Source organism: Amyelois transitella, chromosome 3 (assembly GCF_032362555.1).
Source record: "Amyelois transitella isolate CPQ chromosome 3, ilAmyTran1.1, whole genome shotgun sequence".
NCBI lineage: Eukaryota > Metazoa > Arthropoda > Insecta > Lepidoptera > Pyralidae > Amyelois > Amyelois transitella.
The window spans coordinates 808,900-824,173 of NC_083506.1; the positions used below are offsets into that span (position 1 = coordinate 808,900).

General features: G+C 35.2%; 1 protein-coding gene across 1 annotated transcript in view; it reads left to right on the forward strand.

The window, feature by feature from the left end:
• The window catches only part of LOC106133344 (uncharacterized), a 140,471-nt gene extending 125,220 nt beyond the window's left edge, over window positions 1–15,251 (forward strand). The window contains exons 16-21 of the mRNA XM_060950027.1: window positions 3,803–3,948; window positions 4,278–4,392; window positions 5,670–5,789; window positions 10,214–10,364; window positions 11,959–12,130; window positions 13,143–15,251. Coding sequence (XP_060806010.1) covers window positions 3,803–3,948; window positions 4,278–4,392; window positions 5,670–5,789; window positions 10,214–10,364; window positions 11,959–12,130; window positions 13,143–13,233 — 795 coding nt within the window. The 3' untranslated portion in view covers window positions 13,234–15,251. The remainder of the gene's footprint in view (window positions 1–3,802; window positions 3,949–4,277; window positions 4,393–5,669; window positions 5,790–10,213; window positions 10,365–11,958; window positions 12,131–13,142) is intronic.
• The last annotated feature ends 23 nt before the right edge of the window (window positions 15,252–15,274 follow it).

Genomic DNA, 15,274 nt, shown 5'->3' on the forward strand with positions numbered 1-15,274 from the left:
TTTTGTACTGGTGTCGGGAACAACACGCCAATACTGGTTACCTAATAGTACAAAGTCGTCAAGATATACCATTTCATATAGAATTTTCCACATTTCCATCTTATTACAAAGCCTTAGTATATCTCAATGATGTAACGGATCTCCTAACATTGGTTCCACTGGCCATTGTCTGAGTTCGTTGAGTTTCACAATCAGTTACTTAAAGCGTTCTACTTTAGACTAGTGTTTGACAATGTTCGTGTATGTTGACGTAAGTCAGACGGACAAACGTGAAGATGTTCATTTGTTTTGTGTAATTTCATTGCCCATTCGTAACGCTTGAAATATTTACTTGATGTCTTAAGATGATATGCTAGTCATGAGCTTAGATACTCAGAACAGTGAACCTGCCAAGCCCCCAAGGTTTGGTACTTCGATATAAAGCCCAGGTATTATACGAGAGAGACGGCCTCTGTGGCGCAGCGGTAGTACGCTTGTCTGTGACACCGGAGGGTTCGAATCCCGGCCGGGGTATGATGAGAAAAGAACTTTTTCTGATTGGTCTGGGTCTTGGATGTTTATATATATATGTATAAGTATTTATTATAAAATATAGTAGCGTTGAGTTAGTATCTCGTAACACAAGTCTCGAACTTACTTCGAGGCTAACTCAATCTGTGTAATTTGTCCCGTATATATTTATTTATTTTGGGGCTAAGCTCAATCTTTGTTAAATGTCTTAACTTCCTTAAACTAATGATATTTTTAAAGTACATACATACATACATATAATATAATAATATAATCACGTCTATATCCCTTGCGGGGTAGACACAGCCAACAGTTGTGAAAAGACTGATAGGCAACGTTCAGCTTTTTGGCTTGATGATAGAATTGAGATTCGAATAGTGACAGGTTGCTAGCCCATCGCCTAAAAAAAGAATTTCAAGTTTGTAAGCCTATCCCTTAATCGCCTTTTACTACATCCATGGTAAAGAGATGGAGTGGTCGTATTCTTTTTTGTATTGGTGCCAGACACCATACGGCACTTTGTATTGGTGCCGGGAACCACACGGCACTTTCTCAAACTAATGATATTTTTAAAGTTCTCGTTAAAAATCTGCCAAGCCCTTCCCACAGTCTGGCACGTCGATATCAAAGCCCAGTATTATGTATTTTGCGTGCCCAATCTTGATGCACGTGCTATATATAACCGGCCGTTTAACTACAAACTTAACCGTGTTTAGACTGATTACAATCCACGTTCCTGGGAACAAAGGTTGATTAAGATTTGCTGTTCTATCTGCCGAGAGGGAACCATAAATTTTGTCAAACTATCACAAAATATACTTACAGTTCAGTTTTAAAAACTTCAAAAGTAAGCAATATTAAAATGATTTTTAAAACTAACAACAAACCTTGAGTTAGCCTTAGGAGGAGACAAAATTGAGAGATTTCAGGTGAATTACACATTTAATTATAAGCAAGAACGAAATAAAAACAAGATGTTAATCTACTAACTATACTAAGCCAATAGTTGTGTACAAATGATTGAATCTACCTAGATGATATTTCTAAACTGATTTTTTTTTTAAAGGAAAAACAAACATTGTTAGATTCACGTGACAAAATAGGATAAATAGCCTGATATATAGTTATATACGCAATCTGTCCGTCCTAGTTGTTTGTCACGACTCGGTGATTACCATCGGATTACAAACAAAACAAAAAATAGTACTTATCATTAGTCTATGTCGGAAAATGACAAAAAGTAAAATAAACAAACACACTCCTAGTAAGGTGGAAATCATAAACTGAAAATATAAAATAACGATCATATAACTGGAGACATGCATCTGTGTAAATAACAATTATAATTAAAGATTCAGGACCACAATTAAGTCAAATAAATGTAAGGATTATAAACCTATGATTCTTCTTTTAGAAAAAGGGAATCTCAATTCAGGCGTCCAGCTAAACGTGACTTTGACTTGGGTCTATTGAGTCAGTCTTAGGTGTTATATGTCAAATTGTTTTGAAATATTTCAAAAGTTACTCAAACTAAAGCATTGAAAAAATGTCGTTAAAACAGATCTTAACATAGCATTCTGAAATTGAGCATTCCTATTAAAATGTTAGGTACATTCCTAAAAAAACAACCTTCACGCCATCGAAATTTGATGTGAGCAAATATCAAATAATGCGTACTTACGTCAATATTTAAGCTAAATATTATCTCCATTTGAAATCAAGACCAACACAAAACAATATTTATTTTGAGCCCACCAAAGATTTAAATTTGAAGTAACATACATACATAAAATCACGTCTTTATCCCTTTCGGGGTAGACAGAGCCAAAAGTCTTGAAAAGACTGATAGGCCACGTTCAGCTGTTTGGCTTAATGATAAAATTGAGACTCATAGTGACAGATTGCTAGTGAATCGCCTTAAAAAAGAATCGCAAGTTTATTAGCCTATCCCTTAGTAGCTTTTTACGACATCTAAATTGACGAGATGAATTTGAAATTGATAGAAATATACTTCCATTTATTCTAAATATTATGATAAATTGACTTAATCTAATAAGTTTACTAATTCGAACTTGCGCATAATTCGTACATAAATAGGACAAAAATTATATATGTATGTACTTGCCCATAAAGTGCAATGATCGAATAAAATTTAAGGTCGCTCATTGCGCAACAAAGGATGCACCAGATTGGAATCTCGATTAGCGAATATAACATCCTGTATATGAATTAAATATGTTATCTGTGACGAGCATTTTCCTACGCGCTTTGTTTTCACTTATATTACCTTCATGGATGAAGCAGAAATGTTTTACGACGAAACGTGTTTAAAGTACGTTTCAAGAATTAGACCATTATGAAAACCAACTCCCAGCCAGTCAGATATCCAGACAGAGGTGATATTATAATGAATTTATGGCGTTTGAGCTAACCTTCATGCCATATCACAAGGCCATTAATGTTCCACTGCGGTCCATTTTTAGTCAGCGCATTAACAAAAAAGGATCTTAAAATCATTTCGTAAAAAAATTTAATCATGAAATGATATTAAGATCCTTTTTTTCCTTTTGATGAGCTAATATTGCTAATCAACGTCTTTACTGTAGCTGTACTTACCTTGCGATTTTAGTAGAAGGCTTATGCTAATACGTAATAAGTACTTCAATTTAAGAATAAAGGAAAAAGCAAAAAGCAGTATATTTGTAAAATTTGCATTTTATTCAACTGAAAATTTACATTCTAAATAATACAAAATGATAATGTTCCCAATCGCTTCCGAATCTTCGCACGCTCCAGATACTCCTAAATTGAAGACCATCTCGAAACAGTGGTTTTAGAACTATTCTCTAAAAGAAATGCTCTTACTTTCGAAGCCGCATATTCCAGATCACAAGTAGGTTGAACACAATGGAATAGAGGCGTGAATTAAACCATATGTAACCGCAAATGAGATTTTAATAGATCAGTAAGCACATTGTTAGCCACTTCAAAGATCTTCTATTGTGGCATTGTAATGGAATGTATTGTAATGTTGTGAATTCTTTTTCAAGTTCAAGTTTACGGCAACGCATTAGTTTTGATGCTGGTCATTTCATTTATTTGGATGACATGTTGACTTATTTTCAAGTCATCGACATAAGCAATGAATTACAGACAGAGAGTCATAAAGTTCTTTAAAATTTTCTTTGAAGGAGTTCTGTTAAAGATGTCTTAACAAGGAGGTCAAGAGTTGAGCATTATATTTTTGTTTGACACTATCCAACTTTATTTAATAATTGCCAATCTTTTACAGAGAAACACAAACGTCGGTCGCGGCAAGAGATTTACCTTTCAGTCTACAGTCAGACAGCTGGAGAGGCGAAGACTGGCCGAGAAGTTGTCAAGAGAAGCAGACTTGAAGGAACAGCAGAGAAAAACGGAACTAGAAGCCATGAGACGGTTAGTTTATGCATTCAGTCAACTAAGTCAAGACATTCTCTTCAAGATTGTATAAATGGGTCTGCTTTGCTATATTTTTTTTTGGTCAGAAGATGCGATGAAACCTTAGAGATATGGAGTAGTTTACGGTTCCTTTTTATGTATAATTATTCCCTTTAATTAAAAGATTCGAGAACAGTCACTGTCTTCTTGGAAAATCAGTGCTGAAACGTAGTAATATAAAGAGTAGAAATTACAGTGTTCAGAACACGCCGCTTTCTAGTGGTTATCCGCGTTCGGTGAATGACAGTTTCAAATTAATATAGGCTAATAAGATCTGATATTTCTAGAGTGGAAGAAGAGTTCCAACGGAAACGTGCGAGGGAGAAGGCGAATATTAGACAGCAACTGCGTCTGGTCAGCAGCGGAGCTGCTAGCATGCCCTCGCCAACACACCATGGGAAAGTAAGTGCATTAATTAATACATGAGTATTGAAACTAATATTTATAATGGATTGGTGTTGTTATAGAAGATTTCCAAAATATGAGCTCTGGTCACTGAGGTATCACAAAAAAAGTATTACAAACCTTAAATTAAAGTTATTTAGAATGAGAATCACTTTATTTTCTTTTAATTAGCAAAGCAATTCATATTTTTCTCTGAATTAAAGAAAATATAATCAGCTGAATATATTTGACTACTCCTTCTCTTCCCCATGGATGTCGTAAAAGGCGACTAAGGGATAGGCTTATAAAGTTGGGATTCTTCTTTTAGGCTAGCAACCTGTCACTATTTGAATCTCAATTCTATCATCAAGTCAAAAAGCTGAACGTGGCCCTTCAGTCTTTTCAAGACTGTTGGCTCCGTCTACCCCGCAAGGGATATAGACGTGACTATATTGTATGTTATGGTATTAATTAGTAAAATTATTCTACCCGCCACCCGGATCTGATGTTGGCTAGCTAAACATTCCCACGGCATGTCAGTTCCCGCATACTATATCATTGTTGGCGAAAGTTCCAACTCCTAGATCATACGGCGCTTGTTTACAAATGAAGGTTTGAGAACGTAATGGGGATCTTTTGAAGAAATCAGTACTTTCATTTGGATCAAAGCCATGATCCAAGATCAAGATACCACTGTTAAAGTCACAGTTCAGACAGTTAATTGACAGTACCCGGTACTTAGGAATAGGACTATTCCATTTCCCTTCCAGGGATTGCGAAAATGGCGACAAATATAATGGGCACATTTAGTGCATCCAAATATAGGTTAGGTTCCATTGCAAAGGCGAAGATCAGAGGTTTTTCGTGTTAAACCTGACTTACCTGACTTTTGGAGTTGAGGATGTAACCAAAATTAACGCCAGGAGAAGAAGAGTGCAGAAGGTGTGAGTGAAAAAGGTGCCGTGTGGTTCCCGGTGGTGCCGGGAACAACATACAAGAACAAATAGGACCACTCCATGTCTTTCTCATGGATGTCGTAAAAGGCGACTAAGGGATAGGCTTACAAACTTGTGATTCGTTTTTAGGCGATGGGCTAGCAACCTGTCACTATTTGAATCTCAATTCTATCATTAAGCCAAATAGCTGAACGTGGCTATTCAGTCTTTTCAAGACTGTTGGCTCTGTCCACCCCGTAAGGGATATAGACGTGACCATATGTATGTATGTAGAAGAAGAGTGCAGATGGGAGTCGTGTAAATCCAGACTTATGTATTCCTGGATGATTTCGGTTGCAGGCACGTGACGAACCAGATGGATCATGCAGGGAGTCCCCTGCCCCAGAGAGGACCAGAGAGAGGCAACGGCATAGCAACAGTGGATCGGAGATCAGCGGCAGAAGCAAGAGTACCACACCGGTTAGTTTATTGCACTAGATAGAGTTAGAGAAAGACTAGATAGGGCATAAGTCGTCGAGGTTAAACCAATGGCTATAGAATAGATAGTTGAGTAAAAGCAATACACAATACACTCAACAATGCGGATGTTGTAAAAGGCGTCTAAGGGAATGACTTATAAACTTGGGATTCATGTTGTAGAACCTGGCAATAGTATGAGCTGGCTACCTGTCACTATTTGAAATTCAATTCCAATCATTAAGTCGTAAAGCTAAACGTGGCTTACAAAACTGTGTACTCTGTCTACCCCGCAAGGAATACAGACGTGATTATATGTATTTATGTGTGTATACTTAACAATACTAAGATTTTTACTATCATCGAGTTTTACTGACATCGATAGTTCGGCAACGCTAGTGACATATACGTTTTATCTTTTCTCTCTCTCTTACTCTAAACTTCACTTAACGACTAGAAAGAGAGAGAAACCTTTGTCAACTATTTACCCGCAAGTCCTTATCAAATTTGTTGCTAACGAGTTTTCAACATGATACGAGTACATTATGATATCATCAATGTGTGTTAATTTGATTCGTTCATACTTAGTTGCATACCTTTTTTGGATATGTAATAGCTGATATCACAGCTGGTTTTCAATACGTAAGTATTTTGAATACAAATTATGAAGCCATCACTATTATGCAAAATAAAGTACTTATAACTGTGATTATTCATAAAAAAAAAAAAAAAAAAATTGGTTTTATTGACTCATTTCAGCAACATATTATGTACATTCATCGTTCTTATAAAAGGTGTTAATACATTTTCTAATCTGGTCCAACGCTCAGCCATCCACCATCAAACTAAGAATAAACCTGTATCTTGATTGGTAGAAGGCATCACGGAAGATCCGGTAGGATGTAATGATGTTTGTTTATTTAAGTTGAAGTAAAATGTACACTGATTTAATAATTCCCAAACTAGACGAATCTGTATTCTGGGAATTATTTTGAGTTACACAACAGTTAACTAAGGATAGAGTTTTATTAATATGAATAATTGAAGATAAACTTAAAACTATTGCAATAACGCTCTAGACCGCCTTGTGGTAACAATTTATGTACAACGATGTGAACATCGTATATATTAATAAGAAAAGATACGTGGACTACTTAGGTATATTAAATAAATTTCATTAATTATTGATATTATTTAGGCAATAGATTTTCCGTGTCAGAGTAATTTAATGTCAAAAGCCACTCTTTAATTTTAAATTTGACAACACGTTTTGTGCAAGGGTATATTTTTAATATTTTATTGGCCTTATTATACAAAATACAGCTAATTACTTCAAAATGCCGTGCAGCAAAAACAGTCCTATGTGGTGGTGTAGAACATACTAGGTCCCATCTACGCTTTCGGGTATGTAGTGTCGGATCATACACCAACTGTGAGTGCTTACGAAGCAGCAACATGGAGATAAATAGTTGCCTGACTGTCATGATTGATATCTCTGAAAATAGTTGTTGAGTAGGGAACCGAAAAGGCTTTTTGATCATAACCTTAAGGACCGCTCTTTGCGCTCGCTCAAGCGGTAGCAGCGTTGTTTTTACAGCTCCACCCCATACTGCGATACAGTACGTTAAAATGGATTGGCATAGCGCAAAGTATACAACCTTAAGGGTACTTAAATCGGCAACAGAGTTTAAATTTCGGAAAACATAAATGAGTTTCCTTACTTTGTTTTTCAAAAAAGCAATATGTTGGTCCCACTTAAGATATTGATCTACAAATATTCCAAGATATTTAGCGGTTGTGGTCCTTGATATGACTGTGCATGTGCACTGGGAGTTATTATTAAATGCTCGGCATTTATGAGCTTTAAGTGAGAATTCATTATCTAAAGGTAGGGTAGAAGCATTTATAGCAAAGGTTATATAGTTGCTTTTGGCTAAGTTTAAAGTTAATAAATTTGAATCAAGCCAGGACATAACTGTGGACAGAGCTAATTCTGCATTTGAAAAGGCTTCACTCCAATCCCGACCGTTTATAACAAGTGCTGTGTCATCTGCATACTTGTAAATTTGACAATTAGGTATGCTTAGTTTACAAAGGTCGTTAATATATACTAAAAAGAGGGTGGGACCGAGAATTGAGCCCTGCGGTACGCCGAAAACTAGTTCCTGTTCATCACTTACAATATCGTCTATTTTGACACATTGTGTACGATTTAGAAGGTAATCACGAAATATGGAGAGAGGGAGGCCACGTATTCCAATGCATTCCAGTTTTGTTAAGAGAAGTGGGATGGAAACGGTGTCGAATGCTTTCGAGAGATCGAGAAACACGCTGAGACATCTTTGCTGGTTATCTAAATATTTTATGACATTATTCAGTAAGCCATGCAAAGCGTCTTCTGTACTAAGGCCTCGTCTAAAACCAAATTGGTTATGCGCAATGATGTTTTTGGATTCAAGGTAGTTGACCAGTCGTTTATTTAGAACTTTCTCTAGTATTTTGGATAGAGTAGAAAGTACAGATATAGGTCGATAGTTTGAGACATCATCTACATCCCCGGACTTAAAGACAGGAGTAACTACTGCCCTCTTAAAGGCAGCTGGAAATACTCCTGATGATAAAGCAAGTTGGCAGATGTGTGTAACTACCGGAATAAAGATTTGACGTGAATCTTGCAGAATTCTCGCAGATATGCCATCCCAGCCAACAGAACTGTCCCTACGTAGGCTTAATAATAAAAGTTCGATCTCGCCTTCATCGACGTCTGTTAGGAAAATTGAGTCGCTCTCATATTGAGTGGTTTTAGAGGTTTTAGGTGGCTGTCTGCTGAGTATTTTGTCTGCCAAATCCTTACCGATGTTTACAAAAAATCTATTTACCTTATTAACAGAGACTCTTGGGTCTGAATGCAGTTTTAGAAGCCGTCGTGCACCGGATTTAGATTTATTAATATTTGAAATTTCTTTAATAGCCGTCCATGTATTCTTGGGATTTTTTTTCGCATCTTGTAAAATCTTTCTGTGATAATTAATTTTAGTTGTTTTAAGGAGCTTGTTAATAAAGTTTCTGTATCTCGCGTATGTCACTTTCAAAATGATGTTCTCTGGATCTCGCTTAAGTTGACTGTGCATTTTGTCACGGTTTCTTATACATCGGATCAAACCAGGCGTTACCCATGGCTTAATGTGTTTTTTACTACGTGTTATTTTAACTTTATGAGTATTTTGTTTAACAATGTAAGAGATAGTGGAGATGAGGTAACTAACGGCAACATTTACGTCTTGTGTAGAGAATAGAGGTGTAAAGTCTAATTGAGATATTGCAGCATTTATTGCGTTATAATTTACAATTGATCGTACATATTGAGAGCTTTGGTGTTGATAATTCAACTGTGTTGACAAAATTGTAGGTAAATGATCGGTTATTTGGGTGTCTATTACTAATGTGGAAGATGGGAGTTTACTTCTTAACATAGTGTGATCTAAACATTTTTTACCCCGGGTGATAAACGTTTGTGTGGGCAGAAGACCATGCAATGCAAGAATGTCTAAATAGTCGTCTTTATTGTCATCTATGGAATCTTTTGTTATATCTATATTTGTATCTCCTAACATGCTGAGTTTCTTAAAAGATTTTAGAGTTTGAAGCAACTCATTGAGGCTGTTTAGAAAGATATCAGCATTCAGATGTGACGGTGAGCGGTAAATAGCTATTAAAGCAAACTCCCTATCAAACTCACACACCAGGCAACCAGCGTCTTTTATGCAGCTCGGTTCATAAACTTTGCACTCAAGATGTGTTTTAATATATATGACGATCCCGCTATTTTGGTTTTCATTATTTTTAGTTTGATATGTTTTGTATCCAACAAGATTTGGTAAAAATAGTAATAAACTAGTTACAAGCAAAATTATACTGCAATAACCAGTTTTCTCGAAGCGGGTAATTCACCTGCCTATGGCAAAAGTATTTTCAGGTCCCAAAAAAATATTAAAGTTTTCATTACAAAAAATGTAACATACATAATCATGTCTATATCCCTTGCGGGGTAGACAGAGCCAACAGTTTTGAAAAGACTGATAGGCCACGTTCAGCTGTTTGGCTTAGTGATAGAATTGAGATTCAAATAGTTACAGGTTGCTAGCCCATCGCCTAAAAGAAGAATCCCACGTTTATTTGCCAAGTATAATAAGTTTTTAACAAAAAAAAAATAATACACATTTTTAGTATAATTTCGCCGTTTTGCTTTTTTATGAAAACCTTAATGGTTAAATGACTTGTATCTGTCTGTATGTTTGTGATCCGCTTTCCCACCTTTTTTACCTCTACTGTGACCGGTGACCCTTATCAAGAAGGCTATTTAATTTTAAAGCAATGGATTTTACATTTTTCACTCTTAATTGAAGTCCATTTATCCCCCCCCACAGATCCGTAGCGTAGAGCTGTCGGAGTGGCGCGAGGGGGGGCACGAGGCGCGCGTGTACCGCGACTGGGCCGCGGCCGCGGGGCCCGCGCCGGCGCACGCGCATCCCCCCGCCTGCGCGAGGATGCCCATGTCCACACATGTCGTGTATAACGGTAACGTTCTTTTCAATATTATACTTTCATAAATATAATCACGTCTTTATCCCTTACGGGGTAGACAGAGCCAACACGAGGATAGTGAAAGGACACGTTCAGCTGTTTGGCTTAATGATATAGAATTGAGATTCAAATAGTGACAGGTTGCTAGCCCATCGCCTAATAGAGGAATCCCAAGTGAAAAAGCCTATCCCTAAGTCGCCTCTTACTACATCCATGGGAAAGAGATGAAGTAGTCCTATGTTTTTTTCTATTGGTGCCGGGAACCACACAGCACAAAACAACAAATGATGTGGGAATTTCCAAAATTTACTTCTTTGACAAACACTATTAAAACTTTACTTACTTACTTAAAAATACAAAATACTTTTTAAGAACTTCGTGTAATTAAAAAACCACTGTTCCCACAATGATATGCTCGGTCTAAAAAGCATGCTAAAAGAATTCAATAACAAATGTACACTTAGTGGAACGGAAACGGCTATTAGCACGTCCATAGACACGTGTGTTTCTGGCCTTGGACGTACAGACATACATACATAATGTGACGATAAGTAGCCCAATGTCAGAGGTTTATGTTTAAAGTGAAATGTTATGGCTTTATCTATATCAAAACTAATATTATAAAGCTGAAGAGTTCGTTTGTTTGTTTGAACGCGCTAATCTCAGGAACCACTAAAAATTATTTTTGTATTGAATAGACCATTTATCGAGGAAGACTTTAGGCTATATTATATCACGCTGCAACTTTTAGAAGCGAAGAAGTAATGGAAAATGTGAAAAAAAAACGGGGAAAATTATTATTCATCCTTGAGGGCTTCAATGATGCCCAAAATAACTATTCCACGCGAACGAAGTCGCGGGCACAACTAGTGTTGTATACACTCGCAAAATTCTTGTTGAAATTACATTCTAACTTAATACTTACTTACTTTACTTCTTAATCATACTTACCTACCAACACTGTATGAAAATTAGTTTATCGTCGTAATTTTACAATTATCTTTAAAGGACTCTCTTTTAGGTGACGGGCTAGCAACCTGTCACTATTTGAATCTCTCTGTGGCTAAAAATGAAATGGCTGAAATAGCTCAATGTGGCTCTATCTACCCCGCAAGGGATATAGACGTGATTATATTTATGTATGTATGTATCTTTACAGGAGTTGTTCAGTACCATGCTTAAAAGTGGTGATAAAATTGGTGGCACTTTTTTGAGACTATGGGTTCTGTCTACTCTGTAAGGGATAAAGACGTGATAATATATATGTATGTGTATGTATGTTTGTTCTATTTTAATTTGCCGTATAGTTATCGATATTTTGAAGTAAGACTTCAAAGAATTTCAGTGGATGTTATAAAAGACAACAAAGAGAATATATATGCATTTTGACTGGCATTTAAACGCAGATGTGTTCAGATGACCCTCTTAACATGGTCGCTGAGGCCAGACGGGAGTCGTTTCATGTAATCCGATTTTCGTCTTGTTCACGAATGGACCCTAGCCTCCACCCCAAGCCCCCAGTAAGGACATAACCCAGACAAACGTAAGGAAGATGATCTATCAACATTTGCAATTAACCCTTCCACAGCAGCGGAGCCCGAAGCGCCATTCAGCGGCAGCCCGAGATCCGACAATTATCGGCTAGAATTCGCGCGCGGGAGATCCCCGCGCACGCCCCGCCCCCCGCGCCTCCTCACCGCGGCGCGGTCGCCTTCTACCTCCGGGTCTGAGTTGTCTTTGAGGCAGCCAATCAAAATCAGGTATTCAATTTGAAATTTGGAATGTTCAAATTTTAATTATTCGTTTAAAAATCTATTGGGTCATCCAATCGAAGTTAGCTGTTCGATTTTCAATTTGAAATACTAGCATGAATTATAGATTAAAGTATTTATGATGCCAATATAAATGGAAACCTAATCTTTAATTATTCGCGTAACTATTTAGTACTTTTAAAGAAGATTTTAAATAAACAAGCATGAGTAACAATTTTACAAAAATAATGCATTTAACAGTTAACCCTTTATAGGCTACTGGTGAAACAGACGCCATTTTTTTTTTAATTTATCTGCATCAATGTTAACTTATGAATGTGTATAGAAAGCGCTTTGTCATAGATGTAAAACTATAAGAAATATATGTTAAAGCAATAGGCATGAGCTTAAACTAAGTAGATAGTGATATGGCTAACTGGCATTATTTTTCCCAAGGTGGTGATATGAAGGTCGCTATGTCTAACCCCTAATTTGCGCCAAAAAGACGGTGAGTGCTTGGAGCTTAGTGCCTTGTATATACTTACTAAGTAGTTAGTATTTTGGCTAGTTAACGAACGCAAACAAAATTTATTTAACCAGATTATGGAACGATTGATAGATACATATTTGCTTGCAATAACATTTTTTTTTAAATTATAAGACTGTAATGTTTTATTATTTATTTTAATATAACACATATGAAAAAACGCATTGGAAAGGAAAAATTATAAAGTAAATGTTTAAACAAAAAAAGTTTTAATATAAGAAATCACATAAGTGCATTGAATAAAACTAACTTTTAAATACTTATTTGAAAAAAGAGGAAACAATTGTTAAAATAACTTATTTAAAACTAATATTTATGTTAACCTTCTATTTCATTGCTTTTAAATATCATTAAAGTATTTGAAAAAGGATTAAATCCATCATATAATTGTTATAATCAATTTTAAACCTTTACTTTTTTTGCTTTGTTATGTTAAGCTTGTAAAGAACTAACACCAACCTCCTGAACCCACAGAGAGACCACAACAGAAGAAGCAGAAGAGCCTGCGATAGTGCCCACGCTGCGGCCATCCGGCCCTAGTCGGTCGGCTGTTGTCACTCATTGACAGCTGTCAAAAGAAGATATAATCTATGTATGAGACATTTTCGAAAAATGTCTATAAAATATGAGAACGAATGTCCAAATTGATGTTGTTACTTTACACACACACAAATTTAAATCCAAATTTTCAAAGCATTTTTTGAACGTGAATCGTCTAAACTATATTATGTAAGAGTTTACATGACGTTTCTAAATAGTAAAAAGTTATTATTAAAATAAACTATGGTTTTCGAAGTGAAATATTCGTTTAGACATGACTTGATAGTTTAATTGTATTTGTAAAAGGCAACAGTAACACGAGCCTCTTTCAGTCTTGAGCCTCTCACAAAAAGCTCTGCAATATTGGAAGGGGAGACTTGTCACGCAAGTCGATTTGGGTCAAATGGACCGCTGACCGTAATTATATTAGGCACATAGTACCAATTTATAACTGTAACTTTGTATATTTTATATTGGATGCCGTTGTTATTTATAATGTCAATTGCATGATAGAAAGTAGATTATAGATATAATATACGTGCGATTGGTTTCTCTTTGATTAATGGATTGGCAATCTAGTCTTAATTGGACTTTATATTAATCAATCAAATTTCAAAATTACATAGTCTTGAGTCCTGATTGACATTTAATAGACCTACTGTGGAATTTGAAAGTTTTAAATCAATTCCAGACTGAAATTTTCAGAATTAACATGTACGAGAGCTAAGATGCGGAGTAAGTGTACCATATTTTGTTGAATTAATTACTTCATTTAATATTTATAACATTTAGAATTTCCAAAAAGTGAAGCTTCAGATAAATGTGTAATGTTTTGGTTTGTAAGTAATTTTTTTTTCTAAGGAATAAAAACAGTTATCCTTTAAGTTAATATCCTTATTTACTCCGAAAAGGGCTTTATAAACCTTGCTTATATTTAAGTGTATTTGGTTAATTAGTACATATTTAAGATTTGAGTGTAAAGAGTGGTAGCGATCACAAACAATGCAATAACTTTTGTCTTCCATTGTATAATTTCCACTGAAGCTTTAATATAGATTAATTTAGACTATAATACATCAAAACAAGGTGCTAATTATAATGATAATCTTCAAACATAACGAATTTTAAATAGTATTAATTTTTGTTTTACTTTAAAAAATAATGAATGTAAAAACAATTGCAATTATTAGAAACTTGAAAACGTAATCAATGTGAAATATTTAGAAAAATTATGAATTTTAATTTTATACATAATAATATTATAAAAAATTTGCCATGATTCGAAAAATCAAATGAATTAAGCGTATTGTTCAATATACCTCGATATAAATAATCGAATTCATATACATGTCATCAAAGAAATAAATCGATCATCTTAATAATGAATAAAGACTTATTAGAAACATTAAGTACCCTGGTCAGAGCTAAGGGATTGTCGTTGGCTTTTACAGCGACATTCCCCCCCCCCCCCCCCCCCCCCCTCCTTTACAACCTTTTAGAAGCCATCAATCATAGAAACTATAGCGGGGTAGGAGCGACCGGGCGCGGCATTATATGGGTTAACGGCATAACCACGCTAACAAAGTCATCTACCTATTGCTAAATATCGATTTTTCTGATTATGCAAGTTTAATCATAATATTTTTTTACGATTATGAAATATTGTACTCAAATAATTATTGACTTTTAACATTGATCAAGTTTCAAGGAAAAATGTTTTGTTTTTCAAAGACTTGAAATTATATCCCATCTGAATGCATTTACTCAATGAAATACACATTTTAAAAATCCCAAATGTATAGAACATTACATAGGTGTGCAATAAAAATAAAATACATATACCGATAATACATACCTACTTATAACTAAATATTACAATTATGCTCAATGTAAACTGTATATAGTACTTAACGTAAATATCTTAATAACTTAACAGGTAATATATTTACTCAAATTATATATTCTTTTTTTTATTGTTGTATATAAATGGTGCATGTATATAATGATAGAATTAATGAAACATTGTATTCGACAATAATAAACGTCTTTACCTATTTTGTTCGTAT